This window comes from Sphaeramia orbicularis, chromosome 20, assembly GCF_902148855.1.
Source record: "Sphaeramia orbicularis chromosome 20, fSphaOr1.1, whole genome shotgun sequence".
NCBI lineage: Eukaryota > Metazoa > Chordata > Actinopteri > Kurtiformes > Apogonidae > Sphaeramia > Sphaeramia orbicularis.
Window position 1 is genome coordinate 40,991,867 of NC_043976.1, and position 19,164 is coordinate 41,011,030.

A 19,164-nucleotide genomic window follows, 5' to 3' on the forward strand; every position below is an offset into this window, starting at 1 on the left:
CACCACCAAACATTCATACACCAGTGTGGGTGGCACTGGAGGCAGGGAGGGTGAAGTGTCTTGCCCAAGGACACAACGGACTGACTAGGACAGAGCAGGAGTCGAACCGCCGACCCTTCGGTTATTGGAAGTCTGTTGGAAGTTATTGGAAGTCGGCTATTGTGTAAGTCTATGTCTCATCAGTATCGTGTCCTTGTTGGGATCTAGTCTGTCTAGTCCGAGTCCAGGTTCTGAGTCTTAGTCCAGATGACCTCTTCCTGTCCTGGACTAAAGCTATTTTGATAGTTGTTCTGAAGACATCGTCATGCTGGAGAAAGTTTATTTTTAAAAATGTGTGTTATATTTTTAATGACTTGACCAAATGAGTTTGATTTTGTTAAATATGTCAGTGGGAGACTTTTGCACCCACAGAATCACAGAGAATTATTTTTTATACTTTTGATACTACAGATGTATATGTTGTATTGTTTTTGTATTTTTAAAGTTAAAGGGAAATCATCAGTTTAATAAAGATGTAAGTCTACTGAAAGGCCTGCTGCTCCCTCTGATTTGTGAACTACTGATTTTAGGCCAGTGGTTTGTGATTTGATGTCACCCTGTGTGCTTTTTGGAGCCTGAAGTGACCATATTTGGACAAAAGGGGTGGAACTACAGAAGCCTGAGGGGTCAGAGGTGAGCTAAGGGTTAGCTTATTGATATGATGGAGAACCCGGTAGAACATATGCAGAGCTCTGATTCCTTTTGGAGCTGAGGTCTTTGCCCCTGACACCCTTCAGAGACCACATTAGAACGATGCTTATGCAGATGAAGACACCGTTTCTGGAGCACAGAGTATAGCCTTACCTTACTGCACTGGAATGAACTGGTGACCATTGGAAGAAGGGTTGGAAACATCCTGAAACATTTCACTGATGACTCATGGAGTGTCCAGAAGGCCTTTGAAGCACATGTGGAGACTTGTCAAAAGTGACCATTTGTTGAGGATAATGTCAGAACCTTAGTGTTTTCCACCAGTGGGCAGGGACGCACTACATACTTCTTTAGGCATTCATGAGTACTCACTGACATGATTGGAGGTGTTTCACACATTTATTCCAATGTTTACCGTTATCTGACAGTAGTCGATTACAATGCAGGATATGTTTCGCAAATCATTATTTTAGAAACATCCTCTAAGCTGTTTAACCCTTTAACCCCTGAGACGTTATTTCTGCTGTGAATCTGCCTGTTTTTCAGTGTCACAAAAGCTGCTGTGAGTTTGTGTTTGTGTTCCTTTTCTTCAGTGGTTTGGTTTTACTGTGTGTTTTAGGGTCAAAACAGGTGGAATAACAAAAAAAGACAAAGAGAGGAATTGAAGTTTGACAGGTTTTTACTAAATATATCAGTGAGATATTTAGGATGTTGAACATGAACTGTGAACTGGAACACACTGTACAACAACAAGGATTTGAATTTGGGCCCAGTAGGTTTTGTTTTGGGCTCTGAATCAGTCCAGCAACTTTTTGACACCTGGTTGAACTCCAAAAAACAGTTACACTGGGCCAAAGCCGGGCCGCCAAAAGGGTCCAATCATGTTCATGTGAATGAAGTTGTAAAATGCAAAAATTACACTGAAAATATTAACAGTGAGGGATGTTAAAATCATTGTATTCAGGTTCCACATTCAGAACAATATGATCTAAAGTAAAATAACAGTAAAAAAAAACATCTAAATAAAATTACATTATGAAACTGTTTACATTTACAAACTGTCCTTTAAAAATGTGAATAACATGAACAACATGAAATTATTCAGAAAAAGTGCAATTTTAACAGTATTTTGCTTCAGTTTATGGTTTACACATGTGCATTCAAACTTACAGATCACAGTGGATCTACAAATACACAAAACATTTAGTAACAGGCTGAATATTGGTCAAATTTCAGAGTCAGGCACTAAATTGACCTTTGACTGTTAACCCTTGCTGCTCATGTGTAATGGATCCTTGCTCCAGGTGCACCATGGGAATAATATTAAATATTGAAAATATAACAAAAAGACAACACAGTTATTGTAAGGGAAGTGTAATCATTCCACTTTAAACAATTCTTGGTGCATTCTAATGGTTTCTGTTCCTTTTTTTTTTTTTTTTTTTTTTTTTTTTAGTTTATTTGGGATAATGTACTAAAATAAACTTTGGATTCACCAATGAAGATTTAAAGGTTTGGATATTTCTCAGAAATATATAACTATGAAATTTCCCTAATAAATTAAAAAAGATTGCCTCTAAATGATTTTTCCCACTCTGTGCAGTCCAAATGTGTAACTGCTTTCTAATGTGTCATTTCAGTGGAGTTGGTTAATTTGGAGAAGATGTAATTTGTAAGATGGGTTCAAAAAGAAGGAAAATAAGTTCAATAATAGAATAAATGAATAAGTGTTTCTGAGTTTAGTTCGTAGAATGGACTCGTATTTTCAATATCTTTTTATTTTCAACAGTATAGGTTGGTTGGATGTATGTATGTTATATTATAATATGCATTTTCTAGGGGTTTTTCTGAGTCATCTGAGGTCAAAGGATCCAGGTAACAGAGACTCGACTCCACCCACATCTTCCTGACGTCACTATGGGCGTGGCCACGACACGCGGACATTAACAGGTAGAGAGAAACGTACTGGAAACGCAGAGGAGGAAGACGACGTTTATCATCGCCATGTAATTATTTTACCGATAAAAGTGTGTGGAAATACGTATCTATCAAACAACAGGTATGAAAAATTACAGTCGTGTATTTCAGTTTAGTTTTATACATTTTCACCAGTGGAATGGCAGTTAAACACGTGACTTCCCACCCGTGAACTCACACCAGATCGATGTACTCCCAGTTCTGATGTTCTGTTCCCTTGGTCAGTGTATGTCACACTGACACACGGAATATGAAATTACCATGTTTGTCATGTACAAAGATTAATAATAATCTTTTTTTTTTTAAAAAAACCTCCCAGTTTTAAAGCTCTGACGTCACATAGCCTGTGAAACAAAAATGGCGGCCCCCGTGGATGCGGTGTTTATGCTAATTGTTTATTAAAATCAGGTATTGCTCTAACATTATTTATCCGCGAATGTTATGCATAAGCAGCAGCTACTGTAGCGTTAGCTAGTTTTCAGTCCATTGAGTGCAAGAATAAATTAATACCAAATAGGTATCTAAATATACAACATAAAAGGTAGAACAGCTTCTCTTGCCTTATGTGCCGTTTTTCCTCTTCTGTTTCCCTCACATAAGCAAAGAGCAAGTACCTCTAGTGATAGCAATGTTTGTGAATGAGCATAAGCCCGTACAACCCCATGCTGGTTTGTTTACCTCCAACTACCCCAGTTCCTTGCCCTCAGGCAGTTTGCTGGGACTTGCTTTGGACACTACAAAGTTGTGAGTCATGGTTTGGAGTGGTGACTTCGGGGCTCAAAAACCTGCCTGGAACAGTGTGAGTTATTCAGGTATTTTTCAGGGAAAACGTTGATTTATAGAAGCAGAGAATGTGGTTTGGAAGAATGAGGGACATACAAATGACTTTACAAAACAACTGATTTGTTGAACAAAAGTTATTTTGTGGTTTTCTTTAAAACTTTTTGTTATTTAGAAAAAAACAGGAATGCCCTGTACCCACACTTCTGTCTTGATTTTGTCCATTTTTATTTCGTTTTCCGATTTGTAACATTCAGCTGCTTGTTTTTACTCGTAAGTTTTAATATTTTAACTTCTTATACTTTTTTTAAACTTTTTTTTTAACCACAGTTATTTTTGCAGTTCTTTCCATGTGGTGTTTCATGGTTTGCTCTGTTATGCATCATGTTCTGTATTTGTTTTATTTAATTTTATTTTTATTTATCTCGACATCATTGAAAATAAGGGTTTTCCTCAGTGTGTTTTAATAGGGTTTTAAATAATTGACTGTTTGAATGTTTCTGAAAACTGTAATTTCTTCTTTACTTTCAGTTGTTTTTTTCTTTTTCTCACTGTTGGATGTAGTGTTAGTCTTCATTAACTCTAATAATCCTGCTGTGTTTAAGGTTCAGTTTATTTGTATATTTTGACTCATGAAATAATGATACCTGTGACTCAGGTCCAGCAGTGTAACATAAAGAAAAATGCCTAATACATTGAATAATTTAGTTTTTTAAATTTATTTTCATACATTATAAATCCCTGATAACAGATGAGAGCAATGGAGGCCATGGTCCCGCCCTTCCAAAGGGCAAAGGGTTAGAAAGAACTTAAAACCTGAGATTTATGTCTCATAATCTAAAAATATAATCTATAAAACGAATGAATGCATGAATGAATAATCTATAAAACCTGATAAAGAAGGAGGCACCTGATAAATAAGAAAAGGCCCAGAGCAGAATGTTAAAAACACAGCGTTCCATCCTGACACTGTTTGTGTTACTTCCTGTTTTGTGGGTCATGTGACTACTGGACTCTGAGTTCTACGTGCTTTGGCTGATTCCTCTTCCAGGCTGAAGTTCACACAGTGAATGTGGATGAAGAGGACACAGCTCCGTCCACAGCGTCTGGTCTTCTAAGGGGGGGGGTTTGTCCATAAAGGATCCTCCAGGAGGCGTCGGTGAACCAGGACCTTCTGATCCACAGTGAGTCAATCACAGAATTTTAAATAGTTTTAATCTCAGACTTTATTTAATAACTAACAGTAGAGAGATAACAGACTCTGGGAGAGTGATAAGGAAGTTGAAACTATAACCAACCAACCAAATATATACACTGCACTAGCTTTATAACAGCTTCATTATAATTTAGATATAATTCAAGTTCAGGTTTGTGTTATTTTATTCATTTAATATTTATTTCCACAATAACAAATAAAAAAAATCTGATGTTTTCAGTTGAAAGTCGTAACATTACAATTTTTTCTATATGAAAAAAGGAAATGATAAAATGCCAAATAACATAATGTAGAACTGACCTAAGGAACTTTTGTGTTGTGTTTTATTGTAGAAGTCTACAAATTCATGTGACAGCAAAGCCTTCAGTGAAACTGAGTCCAGTCACAAATATTAGTAAATGAATTGATCTGATGGTTAAAGTAAAATAAATGACTGAGTAAAAATTTTAAAATAATTAAAAGTGGTCCATCAGGAGACTCCTCCTGTCCCCAGTGTGGAATAAGATTCAGAACCGGAGCCAGAACTGGAACCGGAACCGGACTGCAGATGGACAGAACTGTACAAGGTAAGACTTTAATTCTGTCTAAAGATGTCATCAGTCCTGAAAACATGTCTACTCACTGACTGTGTTTCAGTTGAAGTCACATTTTTGTAGCATTAGAAAGATCTACATTTTCATAATAATAATAATGGATTAGATTTATATAGCGCTTTTCTATGAATGCATACTCAAAGCGTATGTACGTTCTTATCAAACTGCATAACTGATGAAACATCAAAGGGTTTAATTCTAAGAAAAATCTCATCATTATGAAAGAGAAATATTTATGTGAATATAAAGTCTGAACACATCCTAAGCTTATCATCATTTTTATACAACGTGCTTCTGAAAAATAAATAAAACTACAATGTAAAAAAATAATCAAATCCAATATAAAGAGGTGGGTCCAGTTTAAATATTAAACTGATAGTATGGATGTATATGAAATGTATCCAATATCATCACTACACTGGTCGAATACGATGGCACTTTATTAGGGGCCGAGCCGAAAGGTAAGGCCCTCTCACACAGTGAGAGGCCTTGCCTGCAAGCAAGGCCCTTTTGTTTTTTGTTCATTTTTATATTATTATTATTCAGACACCACTTTGAACTGGGTTTTGACCCCCTAAACGTGCTCAAAAACTTACCAAAATTGGCACACATGTCAGGCCTGGCGAAAAATTTGATAAAATGTAAAAATTAACCCCATAGGTGCCAAAATGGGCTCTCTAGCACCACCTATGTGAAAAAAACGGCAACTGCCCTAGTGGCCAGTAGGATTGTCATAGAGACATGAAACCAATGCCAAAATGTTTGTTGAATGATGCACTATAAATCATCCACTGACACTTATGACCCATCTGCAACAGGAAGTTTGCAATATGCCTTTCAAAATAAAATTTCTAAAACTAACTCCGATGACACCGTTTGTCGTATTGACTTCTAAATAGCACCAAAAGATAGAGGGAACCCTCCTCAAAAAAGTGATTCCGCACTTTTTCCATAACTGTCTTAGTTTTTTTTTTTTCTTAGAAGCCAGCAAAGTTGCGATGTTTGGAACTCATTTTTCACTTTGGAGTTTTTCCCCACATGTGACATATCTATCTGTTCACGGGACTCAGCACAACTGTCACATGCAAAAAATTTTGAGATACGATGTACGGTTATTGATTTATAACAATTTGTTTATTTTCATACTTTTTCCACTTTAGACTGCCATTTGACCCCCTTAACATGCTCCAAAACTCACCAAATTTGCCATGTATGTCATGGCTGGTGAACACTTTGATTCAATATCAAAATTAACCCCTTGGGTGCCAAAGTGGACTCTGTAGCGCCACCTTTGTACTAAAAAACACACAAAATCTGCCCTAGCGGCCAGTAGGAATGTCACAGAAACATGAAACAAATGCCAAAATGTTGGTCTGATTGAGCCGACAAATCATACACTGACACTCATGAGCTAACTCCAACAGGAAGTTGGCAGTCTGCCTTTGAATGTTACTCTACGTTTCTGCAATTACTGCTTATTCATTTCAGGCTTTTGACAAAAACGTTATACCTCATTAAATTCCCACAAGTCTGCAGAATCCAAAAGTGAAAGAATTTTTCAGATACAACCTACGGTTATGGAATAATTGCGATTTTTTGAAGAGTATGTTTAGTTTCACTTTTCACAATGACAGAATCCCCATATAAGGCTTACTACTGCAGCTTTGCAAGTGTCTGAAAATAGACCAGTGGTTAGCGCTGTGGTCTATTGTACATGAAGTCCTGGGTTCGAACCCCAGACAAGGCAAGGACTTTTTTTTTTTTTTTCCCCCCTCACATTTTAAAACAGGTTTTGCTGCATTATATTGTGGATATTGGACATTTTGCACACATTACAAAGTAAACGGAGTACATTTTTTCAAAATAAAACCCTTATTAAAAATATAAATAATGTGTATTAAATAACTTCTTTTCATTGTTATGACCAAACGCTCAACTGTTTGTACAATGTTTCTTCATTAAAAAGTACTCTTTCTCACAGACACACATGCTCACACAATATGGTTTTTCCAAAATAAAAGCCTTAATTGTGATAAATCATCACTTTTATGCTCAATTATTCATACAATTTCAATTCATTTTTCAAACTGATTCTTTCTCTCACATACAAAACAAACGCACATACACACAGTAGGGTTTCCAAAGTAAAAGTCTCATTTAAAAGTGATGGTGGTTTCAGCAGAGGGTCACTGGTGTTCTGTACAGATGTAAGGAGGACAGACACTAAAGGGTGGGAACTGGTATGGGGATGGAGAGGTGTGAGTGGAGCTGAGGTGTCGACGGTCATGGGAGGCGGATCATGGGGGAGGCAGATCGCACGGGAGGCGGATCGCCCGGTGCGAGGTCCCGCTCAATGCTGCTTGCAGCTTTAATTCTATTTGCATTTTGTTTTCCTTCTATCTGGTGTTAATGTTTGGATGGAAACGTCAACATCGTTTTCAATAGATTCCATTTGACTAGACTTAACTTTTCTATTCTGAGATACCAACTCACAATCATGAACTAGTATGTGTTATTCTGTTTCTCTTTGTGAATGAAATGTGTTTTTATGTACATTTACTCTAATTCTTTGTGATTTAATTGTATATTCACATAGTGTCACAGCTTTTATCACTTTTATAGTTTTTTTGGGTGAAATACTGTAGAATTCCAGCCTGTTTTAAACCCGACCTGGTGAGTGTTGTTCCCTCAGTGGTTCATTCAGGGTTAGACTTTGTGTTTGTTGTCACTGTCAGGGAGCTGAAGGGATGAAAATGGTGCCACTGTCCAAATACTTCATGATCCAACTGTGTTTATTTAAAGTGTTTGTATTTTGTGTTTTCAGATGAACATAAGCTCAGTCTGAGGAGCAGATGTGAACGTGTGACTGAAGGAAGTGATGAAGAAGGAAGTCAGACCCAACTAAAGCAGATCTTCACTGAGCTCTACATCACAGAGGGACAGAGTGAAGACGTTAATACCCAACATGAGGTGAAGACGCTGGAGACAGCTTCCAAGAAGAAGACCATCCAAGACAAACCAATCAGGTGTCATGACATCTTCAAAGCCCTACCTGACCAGCAGAACCCCATCAGAGTGGTTCTGACCAACGGCGTTGCTGGAGCTGGAAAAACCTTCTCGGTGCTGAAGTTCACTCTGGACTGGGCAGAGGGTTTAGAAAACCAGGACGTCAGTCTGGTGGTTCTGCTGTCCTTCAGAGAGCTGAACCTGGTCAGAGATGAGCAGTACAGTCTGCTGACGCTGCTCCGTGTTTTCCATCCAACGTTACAGAAGGTCACAGCAGAGCAGATCAGCGTCTGCAAACTTCTGTTCATCTTCGACGGCCTGGATGAAAGCAGACTTTCACTGGACTTCCACGACTGTGAGGTGGTTTCAGATGTCACTCAGAAGAAACCAGTCAACGTGCTGTTGACCAACCTCATCAAGGGGAACCTGCTTCCATCAGCTCTCATCTGGATAACTTCCAGACCTGCAGCAGCCAATCAGATCCCTCCTTCATGTGTGGACAGGGTAACAGAAGTCCGAGGCTTCACCACCGACGTCCAGAAGGAGGAGTACTTCAGGAGGAGATCCAGTGATGAAGATCTGTGTAACAAAATCATCTCACACATCAAGACATCCAGGAGCCTCCACCTCATGTGTCAAATCCCAGTCTTCTGCTGGATCAGTTCTATGGTTCTGGAGCACATGTTGACTTCAAACCAGAGAGAGGAGCTGCCCAAGACCCTGACCAACCTGTACTCACACTTCATCATGGTCCAGACAAAGAGGAAGAAGAACAAGTATGAAAAAGGAGGTGAGATGGAGCTGACGGAGGCTGACAGGGAAGTTCTTCTGAAGCTGGGGAGGCTGGCGTTTGAACAACTGGAGAAAGGAAACGTCATGTTCTACCAAGAAGACCTGGAGCAGTGTGGTCTGGACGTCACAGAGGCCTCGGTGAAGTCAGGAGTTTGTACCGAGATCTTCAAAAGAGAGAGTGGACTCTTCCAGAAACCACTGTACACCTTTGTACATCTGAGTGTTCAGGAGTTTCTGGCAGCAGTTTACATCTACCACTGTTTGACCAACAACACAGAAGTACTGGAGGGGTTTCTGGAAGAAGAAGAAGAAGATACTGATTCTTCTGAGGAGGAGAACACCAACAACAGCACAGGGTTTCTGGGAGAATGGGGGGAGGAAGGAGGAGAAGAAGAAGATACTGATTCTTTGGAGGAGGAGGAGGAGAAGAAAGAAGAAGAAGAAGGGGTTTATTTGGTTGTTTTATTTTAGTGATTTTTAGTGATTTTTTGTTAAAAAAAAAAAATAAATAAATTTTTTTTACAGAATTGTATCTATTTAAATCACAGTATTAAAAAATAAACTAATTTTTAAATTATTTTATTGATCTTATCTTAATATTTTCAACCTTATGTTTTTATATCCTTTGTGTCTTTTAGGAGTATGACCATAATTCAACACTCGATGTCTTCCTAAGAAAGGTCATGAAAAAGTCCCTCTCCAGTAAAAATGGCCACCTGGATCTGTTTGTTCGTTTCCTTCATGGTCTTTGTCTGGAGTCCAACCACAGACTTTTTGGAGATCTGCTGGGTCAAACAGAGATCAGCTCAGAAACCGTCGACAAAGTCATCAACAACCTGAAGAAGATGAATACTAAGCATATCTGTCCTGACAGAAGCATCAACATCCTCCACTCTTTGATGGAGATGAACGACCACTCAGTCCAACAGGAGGTCCAAGAGTTCCTGAAGTCAGAGAACAGGTCAAAGAAGACACTCTCTGAGATCCAGTGTTCAGCTCTGGCCTACGTACTGCAGATGTCTGAGGAGGTTCTGGATGAGTTGGATCTGAATGAGTACAACACATCAGATGAAGGACGACGTAGACTGATTGCAGCTGTGAGGAACTGCAGAAAGGCTGAGTAAGTACTGATGTGAATATTAACATTATTCACCTGTGTAGTGAGTCATCACCCTGATGAGGAATCAATCACGGAACCATGGAGAAGGAAAAATAAATTTTCTATCACATCTACTTTTTCAGTCTCTCTGGGTGTGGGCTCTCAGACATTCACTATGAAGTCGTGGCCTCAGCTCTGAAGTCCAGTCCTTCCCATCTCACAGAACTGAACCTGAGTTTCAACACCATGGAGGATCCAGATGTGAAGGTTCTAAGTTCTGGACTGGAGAGTCCAAACTGCAGACTGGAGACTCTGAGGTCAGTCCAATGTGTGTCTGCTGATGAGATCTTTTGTCTTTTTCTGTTTAAATCCTGACGTTCACTGTTCTCCATTTGTCTGAGCCGTTGTAAATGTTAAACATGTCATTTTATTATTTCAATAGAAGACTCAGTTGTGTTTGTCCATAATTCATACATTACTGAGGCTGATATCTATAAAAACCAACAGATTGTTCATCATCTAATTGTTTAAGAGTAAAACATTGAGTAAACAGACCTGAATGATTGAGGAATGGAGCTGCTTCCTCTTGGACTGCAGAGTCCAAACTGCAAACAGGACTCAGTTCACAGATTCTCCACTCAGGTTCTACAGCTTCATCTGGTTAAATCAGTAACTTTGCTTTTTTCTGGGTTTGAGGTAAATCTTTGTCATCGTAAATGATTAAACAGTATTTTCTTCATTTTTTGAGCAGTGACAAGTGACACTTGGATGAATTTAATTTGTTCATAATTAATTCAGGGTTGAATCTGAAATCTGTAAAACCAAATCAAAACAACATCCCCTTTTGTAATTGATCAAACTGTAACTTTTACTGTTATTTCTTTGGTTTCAGCTCATTTCAGAGTTTTCAAAGAACAGAAAAAGAATCAAGGATGAGTAATATTTGTATGACATATGTTTGAAGAAGGGTTCTGATCTGGTTCTGCTTGTTAACTCATTTAAATGATAATTAAAGTGTAACTTTGGCCGTTAGCGTTCTGAGTCGACCTCTACCTTCGATGTGGCTCTGATGGAAAGACGATGAGACGGAGGTGATGAGGGTGTGAATGTCCAGGCGTAGATGTGGGACTGAAGTAGTTCAGGGACATCCCAGTGAGTGGGATCCAGTCTGGTGGTGTTGAACAGAGCCATAGAACCACTTCAGTTCCCTGTTGGAAAACCAGCAGGATTTGTCTCATTTCAACTGAAAGACAAGACAAGACAAGTTGACTGAAAAGCTGTGATTTTTATTATTAATGTAAATATCCTGACGTGGAATTGTACTAAATGTTCTACTGTTTCATCATCAAGGTGTGAAGACTCAAGGTTTTAAAACAGAAAATGTTGAGTTACTTTCACCTACAAAATGCACAATATGAAAGATTTGTAGATTTGTATGTGTATTTTTTTTACCAGCGTTGGTTTTATTTCTTTACAGTTAAATCATAGAAATCAGTTTATTCCTTTGAAAATACATGTGTTGGTGTAAAATAAAACTGAAATGGAATGGACCACACTGAAAACAACAAAAGTGATTGAGACACAAGAATGTGATAGAATAAACAAAGTGATCGTTGTATTATTCAGTTATGATGATGTTGGTCTGATCTACCATAACGCAATGACAGTTACTTTACTAAATTTAAAATGAAACATATTGAATAAGATACAGTAATGTTTAGCTGCACATTTTTAAAAATTCCTTTTTTCATAAATTTTTTTTTGTTTTCTGTTTGTTAGGAGATTAGTAAATGAATACAAAGATATGTTTTGTTTTCATACATGTCACTCATATTTAGTTAAACTTTATTAAAGTATGTTCATTCATCCACATGACATTCTAAACCTTTATCATCTCATCCAACTGTATCTTTCTATACATATATAGATGCTATAGAATCACTATCCACAGACTGAAATAATCCATTAGCTCAACAACATTAATGCTAACAGCTCATAATCCAACACTGTTAAATACTATTCATACACTGATAATCACACAATATAAAATGAATGGAAACTAAACAGGAAAGTTTTCACAGCGCTGTTATTTAATGACAGGACACAGCTGAACAGATCTGACTGGATTATTAACAGATTTTAATCTATATAATTTATTCTTTTTTCAGATTGAAGTGCTGTGATTTGTCAGATGTCAGCTGTTCTTCTCTGGCCTCAGCTCTGAAGTCCAATCCATTCCATCTGAGGAAACTTAGTCTGTTTGGAAACGAACTGAAGGATTCAGGAGTGAAGCTGTTGTGTGGTTATTTTCAGCATCCAGAGTGTAAACTACAGATTTTAAGGTTGGTTCACTGTTGTTAAATGTTCCATTTTTGATCTGCAGCCCCAATTCAAAACAAAGAAACAGACCATTGTTTAAAATATAATTACAAACATAATACAATGTAAACCTTATGAGCCAACATTTTATTCACAATAGAATATAGAAAAGAAATGTTACAACTGAGAATGTGAACCATTTTAAGGAAAAAGTAGGAGTTTGGGGACATGACTGTTGTCCCATTCTGGTCTGATATCCTGTTATAGCAGCTGTGTTGTGTGTCTTTGTGTATTTGAAGATGTTTTTGTCTTTAAAGTTGTGTTGTTTTCATGTTTTTTCTGTTATTTATTTTATGTCATTTCATTGTATTATGTCATTTTTATAATTTTTATTACATTTTTTTCATCCATCATTTAAATCACATCTGACTGGATTATTAAGAGATTTTAATCTGCATAATTTGTTCTTTTTACAGACTGATTAACTGCCATGTGTCACATGTCAGCTGTTCTTCTCTGGCCTCAGCTCTGAAGTCCAATCCATTCCATCTGATGGAACTTGATCTGAGTTGGAATGGCCTGAGGGATTCAGGAGTGAAGCTGTTGTGTGATTTTCTTCAGAGTCCAGACTGTAAACTACAGATTCTGAGGTTGGTTCAGTGATGTTTGAACAAAATGGTTCAATGTTCCATTTTAAATCCACAGGAAAAAAGTTTAAACAAGACATTGTTTTAAACATAATTCCAAACAGAATACAATGTAAACCTTCTGAACCCACATTTTATTCACAATAGAACATAGAAAACAAATGTTTAAAGTGAGAAAATTAACCCTTTTCTGAGGTGGAGGTTCTCCTGTGATGAGGCATGCATTTATGGAGGGGTTGTTTAGTTTCTTCTATGTAAAAGTCCTCACTGCACTGAACAGCATGGACCAGGGGTATTCAAATCCGGTCCTCTAGGGCCGGTATCCTGCATGTTTTAGATATTTCCTTCTTCCATCACACCTGGAAGGCATTACATCATTATCAGGCTTCTGCAGAGCTCGGTGATAAACTGATCATTAATTGAACCAGGTGGGCTGGAAGAGGGAAATATCTAAAACATGCAGGATACTGGCCCTCGAGGACCGGATTTGAATACCCCTGGCATAGACCATGTTGCTTTGCTTCTCCTTAGGTAGTTTGTCCATGGGATGTACCAGAGCCTGTCTCAGGGTGTTGGTGGGTTTGAAATATACCAGGACTGCTAAACTGTTAATACTTGTATTTGCAGTAGTAGTATTAACAGTTATGGACATTTGTTCTAGCTATTGGTAATCATACTAACACCAGCTGTTGTAGTTTAAACAGTTCTTAGTTGAGTTTGCTGTGCATCCATGTGTCCCCCTATTTCCCCCTTCCCCAATTTTCTCTCTCTCTTTTTCTCTTCCTCTACCTTCTCTCTTTAACCCCAACTGGTCGAGGCAGATGAAAGCAGGAGTTGGGGTCTGCTCCAGGTTTCTGCCTGTTAAAGGAAGTTTTTTCTTCCACTGTCACCAAGTGTTTGCCCCTAGTGGATTCTGATGATTTCTGTAAATCGGCTTAGAGTCTGGTTTTGATCAGCTCTATATGTGAAGTGTCATGAGATAACTTTTGTTATGATTTAGCGCTATATAAATAACATTTGATTGATTGAGATGAACTTGATGCTGTTCATAGTATTGTAGAAAAGTGAAGCCACTGTAGATGAATTCTGATGTCCTGTCAGACCACTTTACTGACAATGAGCATCAAGTAATTATGGATTTTTTTGCCCAGTAAGGTTAAAAACGATCAAGAACTGTAAAACTCATTCATTAGGACATAGTAGTGTTGGACTGAACATTTAAAACCTGAACACATCTGACTGGATTATTAACAGATTTTAATCTATATAATTTGTTCTTTATTCAGATTTGATAACTGCGGTTTGTCAAATGTCAGCTGTTCTCCTCTGGCCTCAGCGCTGAAGTCCAATCCATCTCATCTGATTGAACTTGATCTAAGCGAAAACGACCTGGAGGATTCAGGAGTGAAGCTGTTGGATGATTTACTGCAGAGTCCAGACTACAAACTAGAGACACTACGGTCAGTTCACTGTCTGTTACTGTTATAGAGTTAACATGTTCCATTAAGGCCTGTGCAGTGACTATTTGTCATCAAATTTAAACCAACTTAAAAGTGACTACACTTAACTCTTTAAGTGCCAGACAGTTAAGGGGATAATAAGCCTTAAAAGTGCCACAGAATTTGGCCGTTTTTCAGTACTTCGCGTCGTTTTTATAATATTTGAAGAATCCTGCAGGAAACCACTCGGTAACATCCGACCGATTGCTGATTAGATCCAAAACGCACCGGACGCAGCCGATTCATTATTGATCGTAATTTGCATAATTCATTTTAATAATAATAATTATTATAATAATAATAATAATAATAATCATCTTTATTTATATAGCACTTTTCATACATTAAAAACTGTAGCACAAAGTGCTTTACATATCAGTTTAAAAATCATTACCGCCCCCCACCCACACCCACCCACTCACCCGCACACACACACACACATATACATGCAAACCCACAAGCTCACACATACTTAAGAAGACTGACTGAGCACGGGTAGACCAGAACAAAAATGTACAAGTAAAAGTAAAACATCAATTTAGGAGGTGCTGTCTCAGGGAGCCTTCCGCACCAGGATGCAGTCGCCGACCCCGGCGACCAGGCACCAGCAACACAGCCCCGCATCCCAACTAGTGGGAGAGGGCCAACTGGGACCCCCACCCGCCACAGCCCCCGGAGTCCACAGCCGCCCCCCGGCATGGAGGGCTCCCTCTGATGAAACACCGGAGAATAAGAAACATTAAAAAGATATAAAAATATTATTCGGTCGCGTGACCTCAAATTCCCATCTGCTTGGTCTCAAAAGGGGGACACAGAAAGAACGTCATCGAAATGTGAGAAAGAAATGGGGGTGGATGGTTTGTTTGTACACAAATATGGCGTGTTCTCCAAAGCCGATCTGATCGGCCCGTGGCACTTTACAGGTTGTTTTCGTAAAGCCGATTTAATCAGCCCATGGCACTGAAAGAGTTAAGACTAACATAACTCAGATGCACCATTGGTTTGTGGTTTACACAGTTAAAAACACTATGTCCATACCATAGATGTATTTCAGGTATTTTATTATCAGGTTTTGCAGGCAAACAACAATTAAGGCGTATTTGCTGCCCCTCCTGCTCATCCTGGCTGACTGACCGACTGACTGTGACTGACTGGTAAAAAAAACAATAGGCCCACCCAGGTGCATGCTGGTCTAAACCAATATGAAAAACAAAACTAAAGGTGCTAAATGATAAAGAATGAAAGTAATAGCCATGAAAGTAAAAAAATATATTCTAAATATTAAACAAACAAAAAAGCAAAAATAAACAATTTGCAAAAAATAATAAATTAGTAAACAAAAAGTAAATTAACTTTGAGCAAAAAAATAAATAGACAAATAGCTCCTACACCCTGAATCCAGTCAAATTCAAATATGCTTTGAGAGTATTTATTGTATTCACAGGCATAAGGTGATCTGATCAGAACCACTGAAATCATTCTATGTTTAATGTTGGGAGATGGAGAAAGGGCTCAGTCCATGTGAAATCACCAGCCTTCCAACTGACCATCTCCCATTTACTTCATACATTCATAAAATAATGTTAGTATTCCAGAAAACAGCAGACAAAATCTGATCCTGATGTCTTCATAGTTTTTAGTTTTTGTGATGTGAGTGAAGATACTAACTCCAGGACTTCATTACTTTTTAGATGTTCATGACAGATGGATGGTTTTACACTGATTTTGTCTTGGTGGATCTCCACACTGAATCACGTCAGATTTTTACAACAAATAAAAATGTCTGATTGATGAGGCATTAAAAAGGAGAAGAAAGAAAAAACTACACCTATTTTCAGTTGTATAATGCTCATGTGTGACAAGGTCTAGTATGTACAATTATATCAGTGGAATGAGCATGTTTGTATTAATGTATGCAGAAAATATGAAACTGGTGTCTTTAAACAAACTTTGTTTTCAGTGCATCAATGACACCATGTTTTCTGTAAAATATAGAGGTACTGAACTGAAGATCCATCACAAATCTGTATCATGCATCTGTCGTATCCATCTGTTATCAATAGTTCAACAGTTTGACTGAATTTAGCATCTTTTTCTGTAGCACGTTTTTACATTTACTGTCATTTTCAAAGTCCCACTGTCTCAAAAACTAATGATGATATGAGGCTGAAATGTTGCATTTTACTGACGTCATTTATTGAAAGTATTGGAGATGGTCAGTTTAGAACATTTTATGAATCTGATGATTTAAGGTGGAAAAAACAGACTAATGACAGGATGGAGCCACTTGGAAATCAACAATGAATTCAGGAGTCAGGTGATATTTTAGTGGATCTGATGTGGATGAAGAGATGGAACCTTTGTTAAAGGGCAGCGAGAGCAGACAGAGATAAGGGACGAACCCACATGTGATCAAACATGACAGTCTGTGTTTTATGTCTAGGATCTATGATGCTGAGGGAATCCCTCAGACATTAACTGGAATCCCAATGCGTCATGGAGTGGAGACAGAGGAGGACACATCAGAGTCTGGCTGTGGGGTCAAAGGTCGTCCTCCAGACTCTGACAGTGAACCTGGACCCTCAGATAAACGGTACCATTATCACTGACACCGTTGGAGAACATTGTGTGTCTGTATTTCATACCTTACAGTAAATAACATGTTCAGTCTGTTGTTTTCTCCAGAGATCTGAAACCATATGAACAGAGCTGTGGAACACATGTTGAATTCACATTTAATCCTTAATGGTTCATTCTTGAATTCTCCTTCTAACTTTTTAATCTAGGTTGATGCAGTTAGATGTTCAGAAGGCTTTATTTGATCTGCATCAGATAAAATTAAAATGTCTTTTCCTGATTGTGTCACAGCGGTTATGTTCTAAAAACACATATAAACACATCCACATCTCCTCAGACGTTAGTTTGCAATTTGGCTGTCACCATGTTGGCTTTTCAGACCCAGCATAGACCATATTTAAACAAAAGATCATTTTAAGTTAAACCTGTTCTTCTCTGGTTCTTTAAGTTCTGATCCAACTCAAAGTCCAGAGCAGAAGCTGGAGTTAATCCGGGTGGAGTTCATCGGCAGAGTGTCTGACTCCAGTCTGGGTGGTCTTCTGGATAAACTTCTGGAGAAAGGGGTTCTAACCCATCCTGAAATGGAGTCGGCTCAAACTCTGAACAGGGCGGACAAGGCCCGACAGGTGTTCGATACTGTGCAGAAAAAAGGAGCAGAGGCCAGTTCGGTCCTGATCGCTGCTCTGTGTGAGGTGGACCCATGTGTCTCCAGGCAGCTGAAGCTGATGTGACTGCGGCCGTCTGACACACTCGACCATTTACAGATGAAAATCACCAAGAAAACACGCCCTGACGGAACTGTTTAAAGACACGGACAAGGCTGTGGAACGGCCCAGTGTGTGTCATGTGGAGCCAACGTCCTGGAAATAACATATTAGGACTAAAGTGACTCTGAAACACCTGCATCCACTAGAAAGACGACGCAGCGACATCAAAGCATGATGGGTAACGCCCGGCTGTGTCCAGATTTCAGCAACAAACTATCATATGTTGGAAAATTGAACTGTGTGTGATCGGCCCAGTTAACTTTATAAGAAATGAAAACATAGTGGATGAAAATGTTTCCATCGGCAGATGAAATCAGTTTTTATTTTTATGATGGAGTTTGAGGGTTTAAAACATTCAACCTGTGATCAGTGTTTCTCTTAGATATTTTTTTATCCAGACTGATTTTGAAATGACAGATTTTTTTATGCCTTGTCTATTCATATTTTTTCAATGAATGAAACTCTTAAAGGTTTTGAGAATGAAGGTTGTCATGATTAAAACAATATTTGATAGCATACAGTAAATTTATACACTATGGCCTGTAAGAATTTATCAAACAGATTAAATATGTTCAAGCTTTTTGTGCATCTTTTAATATATATGTCAAGGAAGTAAATTACTTTAATGATGGGATACTTTTAATGATTTGATATATGCTGAAAATTTTTTTTATGTGTCTGAATGTGAGTAAATTAACTGAGACATTTAGATTTTTAACATAAATCATAGGTGTCAAATATACAGCCAGTGGATAAACTTGTGGAAATAAAAAACTACCCTGAAGATGTTAAACAAGGATGTCAAAATCATTTTAGTTCAGATTCCACATCATACAGACCAATGTGAAATAAAGTCAGTTACACCATCATGTCAACTACAAACTTCTTTCTATGTTTTAGAGTAAAATAACTAAAATTTTATTATAAAAAATGTTTTACATCTACAAAAAGTATCCTTCATATGTGAATAACATGAACAACCATCTCATTGCCTATTTTTAATTCTATTTATTAATTTTTTCATTTTGGCGATTATTTAATTTACATTGATGATTCAACATATGCTGGCACAGCATTTATTGTAATTCACAACATAAGTTCACTGTTCATTTTTGTTGAACTAGGCTATTTCTTTTTTTGTTACACAGACATAAGTAAACTTAAGTCTGTGTTTCAGCAGCCACAGAAAGCACCATACACAT

General features: G+C 37.9%; 1 protein-coding gene across 1 annotated transcript; it reads left to right on the forward strand.

The window, feature by feature from the left end:
• Positions 1–3: 3 nt before the first annotated feature.
• On the forward strand, positions 4–18,829 carry LOC115411295 (NLR family CARD domain-containing protein 3-like). Its single transcript, XM_030123382.1, has 13 exons — positions 4–163; positions 2,530–2,749; positions 4,499–4,631; positions 5,126–5,229; positions 8,081–9,380; positions 9,459–9,501; positions 9,693–10,174; positions 10,297–10,470; positions 12,322–12,495; positions 12,949–13,122; positions 14,406–14,579; positions 17,062–17,211; positions 17,644–18,829. The coding sequence occupies exons 4-13, from the start codon at positions 5,211–5,213 to the stop codon at positions 17,924–17,926; spliced, it is 2,973 nt and encodes a 990-aa protein (XP_029979242.1). The 5' UTR covers positions 4–163; positions 2,530–2,749; positions 4,499–4,631; positions 5,126–5,210; the 3' UTR covers positions 17,927–18,829.
• The last annotated feature ends 335 nt before the right edge of the window (positions 18,830–19,164 follow it).

Bases quoted from the DNA above. Each gene is read 5' to 3' on its own strand.
- LOC115411295 (XM_030123382.1), top strand. The intron at 9,381-9,458 runs TGAGGAGGAGAA...AGAAGATACTGA, and splicing joins GAAGAAGATACTGATTCTTC to TTCTTTGGAGGAGGAGGAGG. The intron at 13,123-14,405 runs GTTGGTTCAGTG...TTCTTTATTCAG, and splicing joins TGTAAACTACAGATTCTGAG to ATTTGATAACTGCGGTTTGT.